The sequence below is a fragment of the Dendronephthya gigantea genome, unplaced genomic scaffold, assembly GCF_004324835.1.
Source record: "Dendronephthya gigantea isolate DGI-Jeju-01 unplaced genomic scaffold, DenGig_1.0 000514F, whole genome shotgun sequence".
Classification (NCBI taxonomy): Eukaryota; Metazoa; Cnidaria; class Anthozoa; order Malacalcyonacea; family Nephtheidae; genus Dendronephthya; species Dendronephthya gigantea.
Window position 1 is genome coordinate 25136 of NW_021163524.1, and position 17472 is coordinate 42607.

At 38.8% G+C, this 17472-nt stretch overlaps 3 protein-coding genes and 1 long non-coding RNA gene across 4 annotated transcripts; all 4 read right to left on the minus strand.

Moving 5' to 3' along the window:
- Positions 1 to 1910: 1910 nt before the first annotated feature.
- On the minus strand, positions 1911 to 9031 carry LOC114543667. Its single transcript, XM_028562556.1, has 5 exons — positions 8823 to 9031; positions 8645 to 8728; positions 6919 to 7079; positions 2299 to 2434; positions 1911 to 2161 (listed from the first exon to the last, which is right to left on the minus strand). Exons 1-4 carry the CDS (start codon positions 8895 to 8897, stop codon positions 2317 to 2319), a joined length of 438 nt encoding a protein of 145 aa, XP_028418357.1. The 5' UTR covers positions 8898 to 9031; the 3' UTR covers positions 1911 to 2161; positions 2299 to 2316.
- Positions 9032 to 9399: 368 nt separating this feature from the next.
- LOC114543664 lies at positions 9400 to 10253 on the minus strand. Its single transcript, XM_028562553.1, has 2 exons — positions 9905 to 10253; positions 9400 to 9545 (listed from the first exon to the last, which is right to left on the minus strand). Exons 1-2 carry the CDS (start codon positions 10197 to 10199, stop codon positions 9400 to 9402), a joined length of 441 nt encoding a protein of 146 aa, XP_028418354.1. The 5' UTR covers positions 10200 to 10253.
- Positions 10254 to 14308: 4055 nt separating this feature from the next.
- Positions 14309 to 16386, minus strand: LOC114543665. Its single transcript, XM_028562554.1, has 6 exons — positions 16236 to 16386; positions 15894 to 15929; positions 15706 to 15817; positions 15534 to 15611; positions 15139 to 15212; positions 14309 to 15025 (listed from the first exon to the last, which is right to left on the minus strand). Exons 1-6 carry the CDS (start codon positions 16384 to 16386, stop codon positions 14340 to 14342), a joined length of 1137 nt encoding a protein of 378 aa, XP_028418355.1. The 3' UTR covers positions 14309 to 14339.
- Positions 16387 to 16434: 48 nt separating this feature from the next.
- On the minus strand, positions 16435 to 17424 carry LOC114543670. Its single transcript, XR_003690155.1, has 3 exons — positions 17331 to 17424; positions 16674 to 16973; positions 16435 to 16541 (listed from the first exon to the last, which is right to left on the minus strand). It is a non-coding gene; the product is annotated as an uncharacterized LOC114543670 (long non-coding RNA).
- Between the last annotated feature and the right edge of the window lie 48 nt (positions 17425 to 17472).

Genomic DNA, 17472 nt, shown 5'->3' on the forward strand with positions numbered 1-17472 from the left:
ATACATTATTAAGCACTACTTCACATGCACATAAGCCTGGTTCTCATTAATCACCGACTTCGGCGTCGATGTATTGTTAGTGGCCTATATAATTCACTGACGAAGAATGTTTTCTACAAAATAACATAACGTTTTGTCACTTTGCTAAATACTCAGAACTGAATATCGTTTTCACAGCGTCGGTAGACATGCAGAGACTCGACAATATATATATATATAGGAACGCGTTTGAGCTACGGTCTACGTCACAAGAATGTAAAAAGTATTAAAAAAATACAGATTTGTGCATGAGCATGGCATTTACCTATTTTGTGTAGTTGAGCGTTCAAAACTTCAGCAATCCTCTTTTTTTCATTATCTAACAATATTCGCTGCATCTCCAGTTGATTGTTACGCATTTTCAAATCATGGTTTTCGCCTTCAAGTCTCCTATTTCTCTCAGCAAGCGCTTTAAATTGCATATTCAACCGCTCGTACTCTTCGGTCCTCCCAAGTTTAATCGCCACAATTTCTTTGTTTCTCTTCTTGTATTCGTTGATATCTGGATTCGGATCTGATTTCGAGCGAGTGCGAGCAAAAGGTTTATTTGCCATTTCCTCGATTTTGTCAACAACACTATTTCCCTGTGCTACGGCGCGCTATTTTTGCACGATCCTTACTACCTCTCAGCACAGTGTACAAACCCTGCCAGGCTAATTATAGGTCAATAGGTCTTTTCCGGCATGCAAGGTCAATAGACAATCACGTGATTAAACAGTGGCTATAGGGAGATATAGGGAATTGTTACCAATCTCTCAGAATCGCGGTTATTCTAGACTATTCTTAGGTGCAATTCAGATAGATGCACTGAATAGTTTGGCCTAAGTGAAACACAATAATAAAAGCCCTGTATTAACATTTTCATAAAATGGCTTCGAAATAATAGACCTTTTGCATTAAAGTCAGACTACTACAAGCACAAATGCAAAATTTGGTTGCGGGTTGAAATTATCAGCGAAAAAAATGGTAACAATTTCCGTGCGTAGTAAAGAAGTATACAAATTTGCAAACCTTGCAAATGCATTTCCGCATTTTAAAACATATTTCGCAACCGAATTTTACATTTCTACTAATTTTAGCACGCTCTTTTCAGCTGTGGTTCAGCTTTATTTCGCTTTAATACAACCACATTTGACTACTGCTGCTCGGTTTGGGATGAATTAGGGGACACACTTGCAAAAAATTACAAAAATTACAAAACCGAGCAGTTCGAGTCATAACGAGGTCAAGTTATGATGCCAGCGCTTGTGCTCTCTTAAATCGCTTGCAATTAGATAATCTCTATATACGACGTAAAAAATTGAAGTCTCAGTTGATCTTTAAAATATTAAAAGGAAATATGCCTCCATATTAGTACAAACCTTGTTTTCTATTCGAAATTCTGAGTATGACTTTAGAAATAATCAATTTAAATTAAATTTACCAAAACCACGAACGAACTATCTAAAACGTAGCTTATGCTATAGGTATAGATATTATGAAATGCGTAATTTAACCCTCTTTCCTCAATTTAAGAAAGCTACAAATGATTATCTTACTTATATATATAACGACTCTCTCACGGCAATTTTGTAAACCAGTTGTATTTTTTAACTGAATATTCCTCCGTGTTAAAATAAATTGTTTGTATTGTATTGTATTGTATTGTATTGTGGTGATTTTCATGCATTTTCATGCATTTTCATGCTTTTCATGCATTTTCATGCATTTTCATGCTCGATTGATAAATCAGTTTAAGTTCTGAAATATTTCTAAGTTCTGAAAAACTAATGGCGTCGTCATCTTAGTACTTTGTACTTCAATTCATTTGTATATTCTGAAACTCATATCGAAGGAAAGAATCTCTGTCGAGTTTTTCAACTACACTCCACACCGGACCATGGGGACCGAGGAAATGACGGAAAGCCTCCAGTGCATGTAACAGACTTGTAACAACCTGTTTACAGACTTGTTGCAACTTGTGAGTTTTTAGGAGTGTGTTCGATAAGGATTGTCGAGATAGAGTTAAAAAAAACTAACAAACATCGATGAAATCTTGTTAGTGATATACCTGGCCGAGAGGAATGAACGTCTGCGAGCCTTCTCTATAAACATCGTGGTTCATCCAGAATTCGGTAAAAATCTAGAACAAAACACAATCAATATCAATCATCATATGACTGCCACTTGACAAGAGTGTAGACAGGAAGCTTTGAGTGTCTGTGTGATATAGCAGCTTTTGAAGTGTAAATAAAGATGCCTGTATACTGACCCGCATACCTGAAAGAACAGTTCAGACTAACGAGCCTGGATTGAGTATTGTTCATACGAGGGACCAGCCGCGGTGGTTTGCCTGCTGTCAATGGACTTAATGAGACCTGAATAGGACGGTGGAACTGCGTCACCAACACCATTACTAGAATTAAAGGAAAAGAATTTGTTGGAAACATGAAGCAATTTTGCAATGGTGACCAACTTATAAAGAAACGTCAGCTAATAAGTGCATTCTGGAAAAACTATAGGAAACACCGTCTCGGAAACAATGTGATTTCAGACCCCAAATATACAAATCTATGTACATGAATAGACAAACTTTATTATATCAATTTTGAAGTATATTTTACGCATATCGTGATAAGGAGTGAAGAAATTATTTCCACTAGACTTTTCTCATGGACATTTCGCGCGCTTTTCTTAAATCTCGAAACATTCCCGCGTGTTTAGATCAGGCCATCCAAACACGGAAACTATTAAGTAATTGTTTAATGACAAAAGTAGCAAGTATCTTAAAAAAAATAGCTTCGAATGAAGGGACGTTTTCTCCTATGCGTACCGTGAGAAATCACTTTATTTTCATATTACTTTTAGATTATAGCCTACAGTAAACATACTCTTTAAATCCTTTTCAAGTTAGCAAAACGTTTTTAATGTTGACAATTTTAGTGCTGTTACATGACGATATTACTGAAGTTTTTAAGTACAAATCCTTATAATTGATGAAGAATTACAATAACAAAGTCCTTTCCTGTAAACGACAAACTACATGTTTCTAACAAACAAACTGCACGTTGTGGCAAACTACATGTTTCTTTTCTCTATATTGAACATCAAATTTACTCCATCAACCAAAAGTCCTTCAAAACCAAAGAGAAAGACTCAAAGCTCTTCATGATGATAAACTTTTACACGCCCTCCGTAAAGGAACGACGTTTGCCTCCCAATCCGGGGGAGGGATGCCCTTCCTTGTTGCTCCAACTGCCAGATTTCATCAGCTGGATGGTACGAGTGAATGAATTGAATCTGGTGCAGGGGGGTGAGACCACGTTCATCAAGGTTTCCACTTTCGCTCCCTCCGTGATCCTCTCTGGCGGCAGCAAGTTGTGAAGTCAACCTTTTGATTTTTTCTTTAGCATCCTGAAGTTTCTTCCCAGCCTTTGCCATCTCTTTTCTTAATTCTTCGCAAGATTTTCTTTCACTTTTAAAGTTCCCCTTGTAAAGAAGCAACTGGCATCTCATTGCTTCACGTTGTTCTTCCAGCTGTGTCTGTCTGCTTGCGTCGATCACGGCATTAAGTTTCAAAGAAGCTGTAACAGAGAAATCGATTAGTTGCAACACTAGTGATAAGGGCCTAATTCCAGTCGCTTTTTCGCTGCGAAATGCCGGAAATATTTCGTCTTTTTTTTTCAATTTCGACCACTTGAAGAAATTAATTCCGGAATTGAGGCCCATTTCAGACATCGAACTTTTCATGTGCCGAATCGAATGCATGCATTCGAACGTGAATTTGTGAACGTTGAACGTGAACGTTGCATTCGATTGCAAATGAACGTGAACACTTTAGAACTTAAAGACTTTAGAAAAGTTCGGCATATGAAAAGTTCGACCCGACTTCGACGTCTCAAATGACAAACAGGCTTTAGCCCGTGTATTTAGGGCTTAAGAACAATGTCGGACTGTTCATATTATGTAATGCAACGCAGTCCAGCCAAACAAATATGTGCCTACGTTTTGAATGTTGCGAAATGCTACTGTAGGTCATTCTCAAGCTGAAATCAGCTTCAGTTACAGTCAGCTTCAGTTATAAACTAAAACAAAACAAATATTTCTGTTTCGTTCCCTCCTTCGGCCCTCCCCCTCCCCCTAATCAATGTTGAAATGTTGAAACTATGCTGTTCTGGAATGAGTTATGACACATCACTAAACGTTGATTCAGCGCGTGTGTGTTAATCCGGTATCCCGGAAGGTCAGGATAGCAAAGCGAAACTTGATGTTACGAATGCTATATTTAAAACAATGGATTAACACACGCGTGCTCTCTCTCTGCGTTGTATATATATATATATATATATGTGTGTTGTAAAGTATTTCATTCTCTATGACCTCAAAGTCATCTGACTTTGAAATAAAGTCAAATATTTACAGTTTTAACCTGGGTCTTGCTTGATTCATATTTTGACTCTCAAGATGTCTTGTTTATTCGGAATTTTTTTTACTTTACTCTTTTAAATTGTCGGCTGGTCATGGTTTTTGTGAGGAAAGGGGGTATAATTTTGAAATAAATCCCGCGACTGCTGACTGTAGTGTGAAATAACACAGAGTGTCGTCAATGTTTTGACCAGGATTGCTGGGTGTTTGGGATACGATGCTTTAAACCTTACGTGAGGCAGGGCTATTCAAAAATAAAATAAAAAATTAAAATGAGCTTGGCATTTACCTTTTTCTTGTTGTTGTGCTTTCAAAGCTTCAACTGTCTCCTTTTTTTCATTTTCCAATGATATTCCTTGCAACTCTAGTTGATTGTTACGCATTTTTAAGTCACCGTTTTCGCTTTCGATTCCTCTATGTTTCTCAGCAAGCGCTTCATATTGGATTTTCAACCGTTCGTATTGTTGTTTCCATGCATGGTTAATCTCCACCAACTCTTCGTATCTTTTCTTGTATTCGCTGATATCAAGATTTCGATCTGATTTCGAGCGAGTGCCGTCAACGGGCTTATTTTCCATTTCATTCGCGCTTTTTTGTCATAACACTATATTACTTTGCTATACTATGCATGGTAGGCTAGTTTTGTACACTTGTACTCAGTGTTGTACGCCCACACCTCACGTGATAAGAGAGGGAAAATCCCTTATCCCTTAAATAATATATATTGTTGCCATTGACTTGTTACGGGATTAGTTGTCATGCCTTGGCCCGTGCTGTTTACTCTTTATGCTGGTGACCTATTTGACATAATCGAGCGTCATCTCCCTGATGTACACGCATATGCGGACGACTTCCAGTTGTATATATCGTTTAATCCTAATAGTGTTAATGATCAAGAAGCAGCTATTCTTGCCATCCAGCAATGTATTGATGATTTACATTTATGGATGACTCGTGACAAGCTAATGTTTAATGACGGAAAAACTGAAATTGTTTTAGTCGGCACATCTCAGCAGCTAAAGAAGGTTCGAATTAGTACAGTGAATATTTGCAATGCAGAAATTACACCAGTTGATGTTGTCAGAGATCTAGGTGTGTGGCTCGACCCAATGCTTAGAATGGACACTCATGTTACTAAGATCTCTAGTGCTGCCTTTTATCATCTTTATAACATCAGACGAATTAGGAAATTTCTGAGCAAAAGCCACACCGAAACACTTATACATGCCTTTGTGACATGTAGATTGGACTACTGTAATAGCCTCATGTATGGACTTCCTGATACCCTTACTGCAAAGCTTCAACGTATACAGAATGCATGTGCTCGTCTGGTTTATCAAGCACCAAAACAATGTCAAATTACACCGCTTTTGCAAGACCTACATTGGTTACCTGTTAAAATGAGGATCATGTTCAAGATATTACTCCTCACATTTAAAGTTCTTCATCAGCTGGCTCCATTGTATCTATCGGAACTTATCAAAATCACTACTCCTGGTCGCTATAATTTACGTACGTCTAATAATGGCCTCTTATTATCATATCCTCGGGGCAAATCAAAGAAAACGCTTGGCGACCGATCGTTCACGGTTGCTGCACCAACATTATGGAACAGCCTTCCAGCCAAAATTAGGGACATAGAACAGCTTTCTCATTTTAAATCAGAACTTAAAACATACTTATTTAAGAAAGCTTTCACTGAAAATTAGATAATTTTCTATTTTAACCTCTATGTATATTCTATGTTTTATATTGTGTATATTTCTAATTTAAGTAATTAAAATATTGTAACTATGTATTATTTTAATGTAATGCGCATAGAACATTTTATGAATATGCGCAATAGAAATACATTTTATTATTATTATTATTATTATTGTGTGTGTAATGGACAAAAGACAGTTTACGCTAATGGTATGATAATGAAGAGATGTTAGACTGTATGTAAATTAAGTAAATATGTATATAAGTCATGTTGTAGATTTAGGATGATTATTATTATGCTTGCAGTCGTCTTTAATAAAATGTTTATTTCTGTACTTGTTCGCTTATACTAACGAGCACGAAACAGACTGAGGTATGAAAAATCGCGCGGTTATTCTAGATTCCTACGATAGTTCAGTTAGATGAACTGAACGGCCGGTTTGACCAAGTGAAACACAATCATAAAAGCCATGTATTAACGTTTTAAAACGGCTTCGAAATAATAGACCTTTTCCATTAAGCTGGTTTTCCACTAGCGATATTTCTCGCGCGAATTTCGCAACCAAACTTTGCGTTGCTACTAATGCTTAATACTACGCTATTTTTAGCTGTGGTAATTGAATTGCATTTTCATGCATAGATAAAAAAAATGGTCTATGATGCAAAAGGTCTGTTGCATTAATAGATTAACGTTCTCAAATATTTCTTAGTTCCGAAAAACTAATCAAGCGTCGTCATCTATGTACTTGTGTATATTCTGATTGCACTTACAAGTACTTCCTTGGCGTTAATTTCGGCTCCTGCTGTGATCTATTTCCAGACGAATGTGCTGACAATGTTATGGATTGCGTTGGAAGAAAATACTCCAAGAATTCTGAGAACAAGGCCGTGTAGATTGTGTCATGGCCTCGGTCAGCCGCCCTGGTGCTGTCCTGTGAAGAAATAAAGAAACATTGATTTCAAACTCTTCAATGAGAGTTAATGAAACTCGCATTTAGAAGCATAAGAACTATTCCAACTTCCAAGCATGACCGTGAACTCACCCAAGGTGAGCTACTTAGCGTTATGAAATACGCAAACTGATAGAGAAAATATTCCACAGCACCTATAAAAGAAAAATAGCGTCGCAAGACCTTCAGTTTAAAATCTGTTTAAAATAAAACGTGTTTAGCCGTTGGCGCAAATTTGTTAAAACATTTTTTTGCTCGAATAACCTTGTACAATGCCTTGATTTTGGCGGACATTGTGTGGAGTGATAAGAACAATACTGTACTTATGAACACGTTCCAGCTTGTTCATTATAATAAAAGACCTGTTTACATGCACTTGCACTTGAAAAATCTTAAGACCTGTTGACATGCACTTGTAATTTTCTGAGCAATTTCCAATACGATTTAATTCGTCTGATAGATGTGAACGAGGGATAAGCATGTGGTAATATTTTGGAGAAATCTGTCAGTTTTACAAATAATCCGCCCAGGTCAAAAACGTAACTAAAGCGGTGATTATGTAAGGTTAATTAGAATTGCGTGACCAAGCTTTGATATTGATCTTCTTCGATCTTAGCTAAAGGTCGACACAGACCGGACGCGATGCGGCAACGCGACGCGAATTTTGCGTTTCAGAAGCATATAAATTAAATTCTGGAAGCAAATTTTGGAATTTATGGACGCCAGAGCAGTCAAAATGTATTATCGTTAAGTAATCTCCAATTATTTGCTTTTGGAAAATAAAAAAGTTGAAAATTCGCATCGCGTCCAGTCTGTCCGTGTGGGCCTGTGAGGTGTGTAGAGCCCAGCCTTTCCCCGCAGTCACGCTGAAAATACTTGCAAGAAGATGGGGGTATAATACATGGAGATCCTGAAGAATAAAGATATCATATCTAAAATATGGTTCTGTATCATATTTCCCCCTGGGCATAGACACCCCATTGAGGTCCTACATAGGGGTGTAGGTTCTATAGGTTCTAATTGGGGAGTTTTCAGGGTCAATGGTATATAGTCAGGGGGTTGCCGGGCCTAAATTGAAAGAGATGTTTAGAGAAAGAGACTCTCTTTTTGGAGGGGAGGTTCAAAGTGGGAGCCATGATAAAGGAGGGACCTCAGAGAACTTTAGAGTGGGGGCATTGTATAAGGGAGAACTTCAGATACGAAGCTGTTATAGTTTGAACAAGGGGAAGGAAAGCCTTTGGGGAGTACTTATAGAAAAGGTCTTCAGCAGAGTTGAAGAACAGGGCATATATAAGATGAGGGGCTACTTTGGGGTGATAAGTGGGTAAGGGGAGATACGAGGAAGTGTACTTAAAATAGGTGTGGCTTTCATAGGTTGGGCTTATAAAGGGCAAGGGCTTTTCCAAAGGCGAGGGGTTGGTGCCTACAAGCAACATTAACATATTATTTGTAAGTAAAATTCTAATGAACTGCTTTTTGCCAGATTGCTTCGATGCCGTTATATTAATAAAAACCAGGAGTATTTTGACATTTGAATGATCTGATACCTTGATATTCCATTCCTGTTTCATTCTTCTGACATCTTCGCATCGTTCAGGAATAGGTTTTTGCAAAGATATATGGATTTGATCCTGAAAGTAAAAAATCTTTAAATCACCGTACCAATAAATTACACAACATTCGCGATTAACGGTGATCGAAGATCGTAGTTTACTATATTCATACCAAGAACATTGCTTCCTGTCCAACTCTTGGGATCTGTTTTTGAGCGCTGAAATCTTCAACACGATTTCGAATCATATTTAAATTGAAGATGAACACTTTAGGAAGCGCTTAGTGGTTCTTGCATCGAAAATTTAGACAAAATACAAAGAAAAAGTATAAAATAAACAGTCGATGTGCAATTTTTTATTTGAAAACACCACCATTTTGAATATCGGGCCCAGGTCCTTTCACGTTTTACCGTCGATTTCAACGCCAATGGACACTTACATAAATACAATTTTACAACAAAATTTAACCAAAGTGATTTATTACTTTTATTACTTCTGAATTGTTATTTGGGTAAGAGTGGTTCTTATTTTGATGGGGCAGCAGGATGTCCACTGGTTACACGAAGTACGAACAATATGAAGCATACCACAAAAAGATAAAAAAAATCTAAAACTATACAAATTTTATCTAGCATATCTATTACGAGACAAAAACTTAAAGTTCGTCATGATAATAGCTATACGTCACTTCCCCTCCGTAAAACAGCTTTATTGGCTATTAAATCCGGGGCAGGAAAACTCTGAATGACTCAATGTTGTTGCAACTGCCAAAGTTCATCATCAGGATGGCATGGCTTAATGAATCGAACATTATTCGCAGAGGTGGAAGCACGGGTAACAGGAGTTTGTTGAGTAAATCTGGTTGCGTGGATCAGCCCACGCCGTTCCAAAGAGTCTGTAACAAATAATTAAATATTGTCTAAGGGGACTTTGAGGTAATGAAATGAACAAATAACGCGCTTCTACAGTAAACTGAGTGGTAGTCGTGTTATCGTGTGATAATCATCCTAACAATAGCATGTTTTGTCTCCAGAATTGTTTTAGTCATTTCAATGGGTCCATTTTACGCTGTGTTAATTAAATCTCCGTAACCGGACTCATGTGAACAGCTGCTAAGTTTTCAAATGAAATTCACGCCGTCGCGTTTTAAAATGAGCGTTGTTGCCTTCATTGGGGGTTTTTAATATAGTTGCAACTATACGAAGTTATAGTTCTATAAAGTTCTAACTAAGTTCAATGGAAAAAAGTAGTTACCCATTGCACTTTTCTGAGCTTCCACAACTCCAGCCAATCTCATGATTTCATTTTCTAAAAACGCCTTCCGTTCCTGTAAACGGCTAACACACACTTTTAAATCAACGCTTTCGTCTTTAACTTGTCTGTTTTCTGCATTTAGGTCGTCAAACAACAACTTCAATGCTTCAAATCTTCTCTGATATAAACAACCTTCTCCGGTCGGCTCTGGAGTCGATGACAAACTGGCCTTATCACGTAATTCTCCACGAAGTCGCTCGTTTTCTTTGCTCAAATCGCAAATCATTTTTGTCATTTTTTCGATGACCTCTGCCGATCGACAGACTAAGTTTTCATCAGGACTGCTGGACCTCTTCATCCCTATTGATAGCTATAATAATATGGTATTAATCCTGAGCTGTCCAAAATCCAGCCTTCCTACAATCTAAGCAAATTTCAGTGAGGCCTGAAAATTAATTCTGACATGTGTTTAAATTGTTTCTCACACGAGTCACGGAAAAGGTACTGACAAAGATGACCTTTCAAGTACATGCAGTAACCTTTCATATTCATTGTTGATAAACATTTGTTCACTGGTACAATCGTGTTAATCGCCCTGAGACAATGCCAATAATAAATTCGGCTGTCGACACTACCTGGTAATTTATGCAAATAAAATATGCAGGAAATTTCTAGACGCTTCCAACTTCAGAACTTCGAACACGTGGTCACGAATCTCCTTAGTCAACAGCACACCATGTATCAGCGATATATTTATTCCAAGCGATGTCATAAATCTACTCACGTATCACTTACGTAGCAAATTAACGTCTGCCAAAGTGATTCGATGTGATTCAGTTTAGCGTATGTCATTTTTTGGATATATATACTACATTAACGTTCTAACGGATCCTAAGGCTCACATCAGTACGATAGCACACCAGCTCTTACACTATATTTTTGCCCGCTGCCGATCGGTAGGGATGGAGACGGTATCCGAGCGAAACGGTCGGGCTAGGGGTGAAACGGTGTTTCTTTTGAGTTTGCTGTTTTCGGCGCAGATAATAACTCAACGAACCATGCTATTTTAACGGTACCTCCTCCATCCCGTGATCAACTGTCACACGTGAGTCACTGAAGTGAAACCGTGGAATAAACGATACGAACATCAAAGTACACACACACACACACAAAACAAAAAAAAAAAATACCTGTAAATGTGGCGATCATTAATGAATTTACCTTTACCCCAAACACCCATTCCACGACCAAAACGGGTGTGAAAAGAACTGTGCTTAATCCTGCAAAACAAACTAACAAAAAAAAAAACAAACCCCAGCGAGATTAATAAGACGCTTCTCCCGTAGAGTTCACAACATCGCGTGAAGTCGTTAGGGAAAGGGGCGGGATGGGTCACGCAAGCAACTAACAACTCGATCAGGCAAACTGGGCTCATATTTGTACTCACCGGAGGGGGCAAGTAGCCGACCGGACAAGCGTCCTAGGACCCGCGACACTACGATACGAAGACCCGTATAACATTAACTTCCTTTATTATTTAATAATAAATACATGTATTTCAAATGCTTTCACACACTATAATACCGCCGGATGTATTTCACCAGTTTTGATCGATATCTCTCGTTTAAGAAAGGCTGGTTTTTATCTTCATCGAATCTCGAGTTTACAAGTTTTAGTTAAAGTATATGAAATATTTCGGAATATTGTTATCAATTGTTATCTGACGTCACACCGCAGGGATAGTTGTGTACACTTGGGGTATTGACATTTGGTCCATAAATTTCCTCTGGCATCATCGCGCATCCCGCGCAACTATTCTGCCTATCACCTGGTCGGTTAATAGTGCCGATCGATATATGTTTTCCGGTGGGACAAAATTGCCCACGGATCGGTTACCGTATATGTTTTCTGGCACGAGATTATTACCTCCTACGTATATGTTCCCCGGCGGGGGAATGTTAACTACCGATCGGTTACCATATATATTTTCCACGGGACGAGTGCCGTATGTGCTGTGACCGATCCCTTTTACAAATGCCTTTGTAGAACCCCCGGACGGTGCTATGTTGGACATGAACTAAACCAGGCCTAGGGCCTGCCCCCCCCCCCAGTAAAAGTCCCTTTCGAGTGTAAAAATTTGCAAAATAACCATGTTACAAATGCAAGACATCAACGAATATTTACAGAGAGCTTGAGAACGAAGTTGCCAATCCTCGTAATTACTGGTTACACGAAGTGCGAACAATATAAAGAATATTAGAAGAAAATAAAAAAATCTAAAACTATGCAAATTTCAACTGACACATCTATTATCAAGAGACAAAAAGTCAAAGCAAGTTCGTGACGATAATAGATATCTATTTCCCCCCCGTAAAACTGCTTCAATTGGCTTTTAACTCCGGGGGAGGTGAAATCTCAGGGTTGTTCCAACTGCCAAAGTTCATCATCAGGGTGGCATGGCTGAATGAATCGAACACTATTCACGGAAGTAGAAACACGCCCACGGTTACCAGAGAATCCAATTTGGATTTCCCCTTCTCTGTCTGCAACAAGTTGTGAGGTCAAACTTTTGATATCTTTCTCGGCATCTTCAAGCTTCTTCTCACTCATTTTCATCTCTTTCCTCAATTCTTCGCAAGACTTTCTCTCCCTTTCAAAACTCCCCTTGTAAAGAAGCAGCTGACATCTCGTTGCTTCAAGTTGTTCTTCCAGCCGTGTCTGTCTGCTTGCGTCAATCAACCCACGCATCTTCGAAGAAGCTGTAACAAATATCGAGGTAACGTCTAAGTTCTTTGTTTTGAAATAGAATTCACACAATCACATGACGTCGAAGTATTTTGAAATAAGCGTAATTCAAATGGAATGTGTCTCAGCCTTCTGGTCTGGAGGCCCAGCATATGTTGCAATCAGGTAGTTTCATCATGTATATAGTTGCAATTATAAGAAGTTATTGTTGCAAGTTAAAGTTATAAAATGTTATAACACAGTGACACTGAATAAAGATCAAAAGACTGTTGTGAGTGCATCTGAAATAGACACGGTCGTGAGTGCATTTAAAATAGACTGTACATTACGTGTAGCGCATATCAGGTGATAGATATATCAACTTTGTTCCAAACTTCCAAGATCATTGTCGTAACAAGTAGCTATTTACAAGTGTGCCCATGCAGTGTGCTTATAAAATGGAGTTAGGCTCGACACGCATGTCACCTTTGCGTCACAAAAAGCCTCTTTGGGAAACATCCAAGAATCATCAGAGATGATGGTCCAGACCTTTGCTCAAACCTCGCAAGCTATGTTTTCTACTTTAGTTTAAAGATGAAAAACGTAGTTACCCATTGCACTTTTCTGAGCTTCCAAAACTCCAGCTAATCTCATGATTTCATTTTCTAAAAACGTCTTCCGCTCGTGTAAACGGCTAACACATACTTTTAAGTCAATGTTTTCGTCTTTAACTTGTCTGTTTTCTGCATTTAGGACTTCAAACGACAATTTCAATGCTTCAAATCTTTTCTTATAAACGCAACCTGACATTTTTTCGAAGAACCTTGTCGATCCACTGACAAACTTTTCATCAGGATTGCTGGATCTCTTCATCCCTGCTTGTTAATTACAATTCTATGATATTGATCCGAAACTGTCGCAATTGCAGGCTTCTCAACCACAAGCTAAGCAAATTCCCCTTGTCATGGAAACGGGTGCTGGAGTATGGTTGCAAAGTCAGTAATGACGTCAATACATGTTCTCCCCGAAGTTTGATTGGCAGCTGAGTGTATCCATAATAATGATATTAGTTAGAGTTTCCGCGTTTGAAGAGTCTATATTGTAACTCTCTCTACATATTTGATCTTATATGGTCATGTCTTCGAGATAATAGGTTACACATTCCAGGAAAAATTGTATTTCTGTGCACTCACAGATAATATATACTGAATATAGTTTCTGTATGCATCATTTGGTAGACGAACTCTAATAGTAACGAATAACCCTGTCTACTCTCCATGCAGTCAAAAAACGACACAAGCAATGCCCTTGATGAAATATTTGCCTATATGTATATTGCGTGTTCCTATTTTATCCATCGATACTACCTTCAACACTGCAGACGCACTTTTAACTCTAATTAGGAGTTATTATTTCTAAAATTATAACTTGTCTAGCCGGTCTTTGTTGGTCATTGTTCTGCACTTAGACACTGACGCAATTTAGAAAATTCACATCTCGAAGCGATGCGGGGATCGTGGATATAAACTATCTTACTAAATTTCAAATGCTTTTATACTCTGTAATACCGAATGTATTAATCAGTTTTGATCGATATCGCTCGTTTAAGAAAAAGTGATTTTTATTTTCATCGAATCTTGAGTTTACAAGTTTTAGTTACAGTATATAAAATTCGGAATATTGTTATCAATAATATCGAAGATTATGATCACTAATGTGTACCATAAAGATTCTCTGAGGTCACACTGCTGGGATAGTTGTGTACACTTAGGGTATTGACATTTGGTCCATAAATTTCCTCTGGCATCACCGCGCAGCTATTCTGCCTATCACCTGGTCGGTTAATAGTGCCGACCGATAGATCGCCGTATATGTTTTCCGGTGGGACAAAATTACCCATAGATAGATTTCCGTATATGCTTTCTGGCACGAGATTATTACCTCCGTATATGTCCTCCGGTGGGACAAAATTACCCACGGATAGATTACCGTATATGTTTTCTGGCACGAGATTATTACCTCCTCCGTATATGTTCCCCGGTGAGGGAATGTTAACTACAGATCGGTTACCGTATATGTTTTCTGGCAGGAGATTATTACCTCCGTATATGTTCCCCGGTGGGGGAATGTTAACTACCGATCGGTTACCGTATATATTTTCTACGGGACGAGTGCCGTATGTGCTTCCACCATAGATGGATTGCATATCCATTAAACTCTTTGCATAAGCATTCAGTAAAACTTGGCCGTAAATTTCCCCCTGCTCAGGGTTGGGTAAGGATACAGATATATGGCCGGGGTTATATATGGATTCGGAATAGCTGTCGTCCTTAGCTGTCCTGCCTTTCCTTCCTGATCCCTCCTGTTTCCCGGTTCTCTTTTGTGATGGCCTGCCGTCTGGGAAACAAAATTAAGGAATTTACAGTTTATCACAATCACGAGCACTAAACAGAGTAAAATTATTACAAATGGTTAGATTTTTGCCGTTCAAAATCGTTTCCACGTCTAACCTGAGTCATCATCGCTTGATCCACGCTCACTAGAATTACGTATACTTGAGTTAAAATCGGATTCCTCTGAATCACTAAAAGGCGGAACAAAATAATTTCTTAATGCAGTCGACGGTGATGAACCTGTAGTTATAGAAGTGAAGTGGATTCCAGGGGCGTTTTCCTTTATACGGTAAAAACGGCCAGAGCGGTCCTGTTGTATTTCGGTACAGACAGATTACTGGTATTTTAGAGTGTTTCAAGAACGCCGCATTCAAGTATGTCGTTATTCACATCTGCCTAGCACAGGAAATTCAGTTTCACCGCCATATTCTTAACGAAATACTAAGCAAAATTTTGATCGATACAAAAACTTGCACTACAGCTGTAAAGACTAGACAAAATTTGGTAAAAACCTTGAACGTATTTCTCTTTCTTCATTCCGTCTCATCGCTTTCTTTCGCCATACCTCCCGTCGACGCTTTCTCCAGGGGCTGAAAATAACAAACGTTTGTTTGGAGTGTTGGCAGAGAGATCAGGGAATTCTGACAAGCGTGGGTATTTATATGGAGAAGGAAGTCCGCTTACCTTGTATAAGGAACATAACCTGTCACAAGCAATGATATGAAAACGAAAAATCCAACGACACCCAAAAAACTCAGAACTCCCGCAGCGATTCCCGCTTTTGCTAACGCTATATCTGAAACCGAGAATAGCAATTCATGATGATAAAACTCGGATTCGCTTTTAAACAACGGCTTGTAAACTACACTTACATGCTTTGTTTGACTTCTTTACATACTTCACATCGGCTGAAACAAAAAAAAAATTGTCTTTCACGGGTCTCTTGCATGTGTTTACCATCAAAGAAAGTTTTGCCCAAGTAGGTTTTGATTTCAGCGAGGAATGAAAATCACAGGACACGAGAAAAACTTTTGATGAAAGAACTAACTAATTTAAACCATGATTCCCTGCCTAAGTAAAACATGAATTTAATTTCTCGCCCTATCTGTATTTATGGCTGGCCGAATTAAAAGGTAAGAGGCATCGTGTTCATAACCTTTCCTACAAGTGCCACAGAGCGAGGTCACCCGCCACCCATTAGTTCATTTGGTTACCTTTTCCTGACGTCTTTTGGTGAACAACACTAGGCGGCCCAAAGCCAACGACAGTTCCTGCTTTTACTTCAATAATATACTCCGTCTTTGCCTTTAAATTACTGCAAGTCCAGGAGAGAACTGCATTTGATACTGTCACATTTGAAAACATTTGAGATACCCGCTATCTAGCTGTTTCGTAAACATCAATTGCATACGATGTTAGTACACCGTTCGTCTCGCTTTCGTCAGGGCTTTTCCATGAAACAGTTATAGAAGTATAGTTGAAAGCTGTAACTGAAATTTCGCTTGGAGTACCCGATGGAACTACGAAAAAGCAATTTCAACCAGGGCATACTAGTCTCAAAAACCGTTTCCTCTGGAAATGTACTACCCAAAAACTCATACTGATTATTTTAGGAGGAAACTTGAAACCAAATCACCCAATGCAAGACTCACCCCACTCCCCTGTTCTATGACGAACCCTGGTGGGGGGACCGTATCCCCCAGTGGTGCTTGCCTCCACGCTTACAGTGTACCATCTATAAGGTTTCAACCCAGCTATAAGTAACAGCCCCTTGCTCCCACCGACAACAACAGTATTATGACATGGCTTGGTATCGCTGATCTCCTTTGAACACAAACGATAGGCTACGATGATTCCGTTCCTTTTCTCTACTTCCGGTGGAGACCACGTAACTTCTAAACCAGTTGGACCGATCCCTTTTACGAATGCCTTTGTAGGACCCCCGGACGGTGCTATGTTGGAGAAATAGCATGGAAACTGAAAAGCTGACATGAACTAAACTAGGCCTAAGGCCTGTCCCCCAGTGAAAGTCCTTTCGAGTGTAACAATTGTAACAATGCAAATAAGCATGTTTAGAAGAAGGTAATGTTGTTCTTTTAACAAGCCTTATTCCATCAGGATGGATTCGTCAGTATGTAGTTCACTCTCCCCTGTTCTGTTAGTTCCGATTGATGGTAGATTGAACTTAGAAAAGCGATAAGGAAAACCTCGACTTATAAATAAGAGCTCTCAGTTTAAGAAGTTCAAAGCTAGAGACGTCAAAGCAATAATTTTTCGACAGAAACCGAATGAACCATCGCAATACTTACGGGCTGACAGTGTCCAGTGACGGACTGACGTAGAAGGACCCCAGCCTTTTACAGTTGCCGCCTTTATAAAAATCAGATATTCCTTAAAAGGTAGAAGACCGGAGAGTATAAAACTCCGAGAACCAGATGGTATGTTTCTGGA

Coding starts and splice junctions, on each gene's coding strand:
- LOC114543667 (XM_028562556.1), bottom strand. CDS start 8,897: ATGATTCGAAATCGTGTTGAAGATTTCAGCGCTCAAAAACAGATCCCA. Junction 7,080..8,644: donor AACAGGAATGGAATATCAAG/GTATCAGATCAT, acceptor ATTTCTTCACAG/GACAGCACCAGGGCGGCTGA. Junction 2,435..6,918: donor TTAACGCCAAGGAAGTACTT/GTAAGTGCAATC, acceptor CTTTAATTCTAG/TAATGGTGTTGGTGACGCAG.
- LOC114543664 (XM_028562553.1), bottom strand. CDS start 10,199: ATGACAAAAATGATTTGCGATTTGAGCAAAGAAAACGAGCGACTTCGT. Junction 9,546..9,904: donor AGCTCAGAAAAGTGCAATGG/GTAACTACTTTT, acceptor TATTTGTTACAG/ACTCTTTGGAACGGCGTGGG.
- LOC114543665 (XM_028562554.1), bottom strand. CDS start 16,386: ATGTTTTCAAATGTGACAGTATCAAATGCAGTTCTCTCCTGGACTTGC. Junction 15,818..15,893: donor AAAGAAGTCAAACAAAGCAT/GTAAGTGTAGTT, acceptor TCTCGGTTTCAG/ATATAGCGTTAGCAAAAGCG. Junction 15,612..15,705: donor GGTTATGTTCCTTATACAAG/GTAAGCGGACTT, acceptor TGTTATTTTCAG/CCCCTGGAGAAAGCGTCGAC.